The sequence below is a fragment of the Charadrius vociferus genome, unplaced genomic scaffold, assembly GCF_000708025.1.
Source record: "Charadrius vociferus isolate BGI_N301 unplaced genomic scaffold, ASM70802v2 scaffold906, whole genome shotgun sequence".
Lineage (NCBI taxonomy): Eukaryota > Metazoa > Chordata > Aves > Charadriiformes > Charadriidae > Charadrius > Charadrius vociferus.
Genome location: NW_009648878.1, coordinates 1,382,476 through 1,384,255, shown reverse-complemented (window position 1 = coordinate 1,384,255; position 1,780 = coordinate 1,382,476). Strand labels below are relative to the sequence as shown.

Genomic DNA, 1,780 nt, shown 5'->3' with positions numbered 1-1,780 from the left:
GGAGGGGCAAAAGGGGGATTAGGGACGGTCGGCGCTGGGGCCGGCGCCGTCGGTGACAGCGGGGGAGCAACGGGAGGACGTGTCCCCCCCTTCCCGTGGTGTCCCCCCGTCCCGCGTCCCTTGTTCTTCGCAAGGTTGAAGCTGCGTTTTACATTTTGGGGGGAATGCAAAAGTACGCGAGGGTCCCCCAGCCAGCAGAACAGCACGTACGGTGACGAGAAGTGCGGCTTTGCCTAAAAACCTGTGTCGGAGCTGAAGGACGTGGATGGATGAGGTTCAGAAAGGGGAGGAGGGGGTTGGCACACTAGGGGTTGGCCTTGCAGTTCCCAACTTCTCCATTTTTTGGGTGCGTAAGGGACCCCCCAAACCATAAATTAAGGGCTACAGGGCAACCCAGGTGCCAAAATGCTGCAGTGGGGCAGAGGGCTTTCCAGCACAGCCCACCACCCATCTAGGGACACTGGTACTCAGGGGGGTTTGAAAGGGGCAGCCCACATCTGAACAGGACCCCAGTGCGTTGGGATGGCAGATGACAACCCCCTCCGCAGGCCGGTTCCTGCTGGAGTATTCCCCCAGGGAAGCGCAGCGGCAGGGTGCAGTCCCAGCGGTGCTGCGCTGCCTGTGAGGTGTCCCATGGCCGGGGGCAGCGCTGCCCTCCAGGGCCTCAGCCCTTTGTGGGGGTGCAATAGCCGGTCCCTCAGATCAGGCTCCGGGAGAGAGATGAGCAGGGGTAAGTCCGATAGGGATGAGCCAGGCTTGTGCAGACCCAGGGCAGCTGAGGACCACGATGTGCTTCCCAGTCTGAGGGTGGATGGTTACGCAGGGTGGTGTTGCCATCTAAATGTGGGATGAAGGCATCCAGCGAGTCTCCAGACAGTTTACATGGTCCTTTTGACTCAAAGAAAGGGCTGAGATCTGTTACCATGCCAGGATGTCCCTACCCAAGTGATAAATGTGCTGAGATTCTTCTAAACTGCAGCTCTTTTCACCAAATGCCACACCTGGGCACACAGCTGTGGCACACAGCTGGTGGGGCTGGCCCTGCCCTGGCACTTCTGCCCCTGGGATGTCCCCAGCCCTATCCGAGACGGCCTCTGCAGGCTGTCAGCAGCGTGGCACCTGCAAGGAGAGGAGGAGGAAAGTACCTCGGGGCCATTGCCCCACCAGTGGGATTGGGGAGGAGGACAGGAGACGCTGAGCACAATGACCTGAGCAGTGGGATTCATCCACGGAGCATCATTCGGTGCCAGGCTCCGCTGCTGGTATGCAGTTGGTTCCAGTAACCCGCTTCATGTTCCCTTAGCAATTACTTGTGAGTAACCAGTAACATCACCCATCAGCTGAAGTTTTCGATGAGGTTTGTCTGACATTCAGGAAAACATGTCTGACAGAACATGGCCTAATTCCAGTGAGGCTATTTCATTTAAAAAAAAAAAAAAAAAAAAGAGTAAAACTGCAGTTTTTCCAAAAGTGAAGTTTTCACTGTGGGCTCCTGGGAGAGAACTAAGGTGTTGGGCTTCCGAGCTCTATGCTGAGCCTCACCAGGCAGTGATTGCGATGGGAAAGGTGGCTTGATAGTGCTCAAATTTGAAACGAAATGTTTTTGATTAGTTTAATAAGCTCGAATGAAACATTTCTCTTCCAACGACATCAAGTGTTTCCTTTTGAATCGGAAAATTTAATTTGTTAAAGTTTTGGTGTTTCTGAATATGTTTTCTTAGAAACTAAATCTTCAAAAGAGCGTGATTTGTAACAAGCCGTGATAGCTCCTCTCTGATTG

At 54.0% G+C, this 1,780-nt stretch overlaps 1 protein-coding gene across 1 annotated transcript in view; it reads left to right on the top strand.

Moving 5' to 3' along the window:
- Positions 1 to 1,780, top strand: part of WNT2 (wingless-type MMTV integration site family member 2) — a 19,760-nt gene that overhangs the window by 3,586 nt on the left and 14,394 nt on the right. Inside the window, 2 exon segments of the mRNA XM_009887086.1 lie at positions 135 to 211; positions 801 to 824. Of these exon segments, the coding sequence (XP_009885388.1) occupies positions 135 to 211; positions 801 to 824 (101 nt within the window).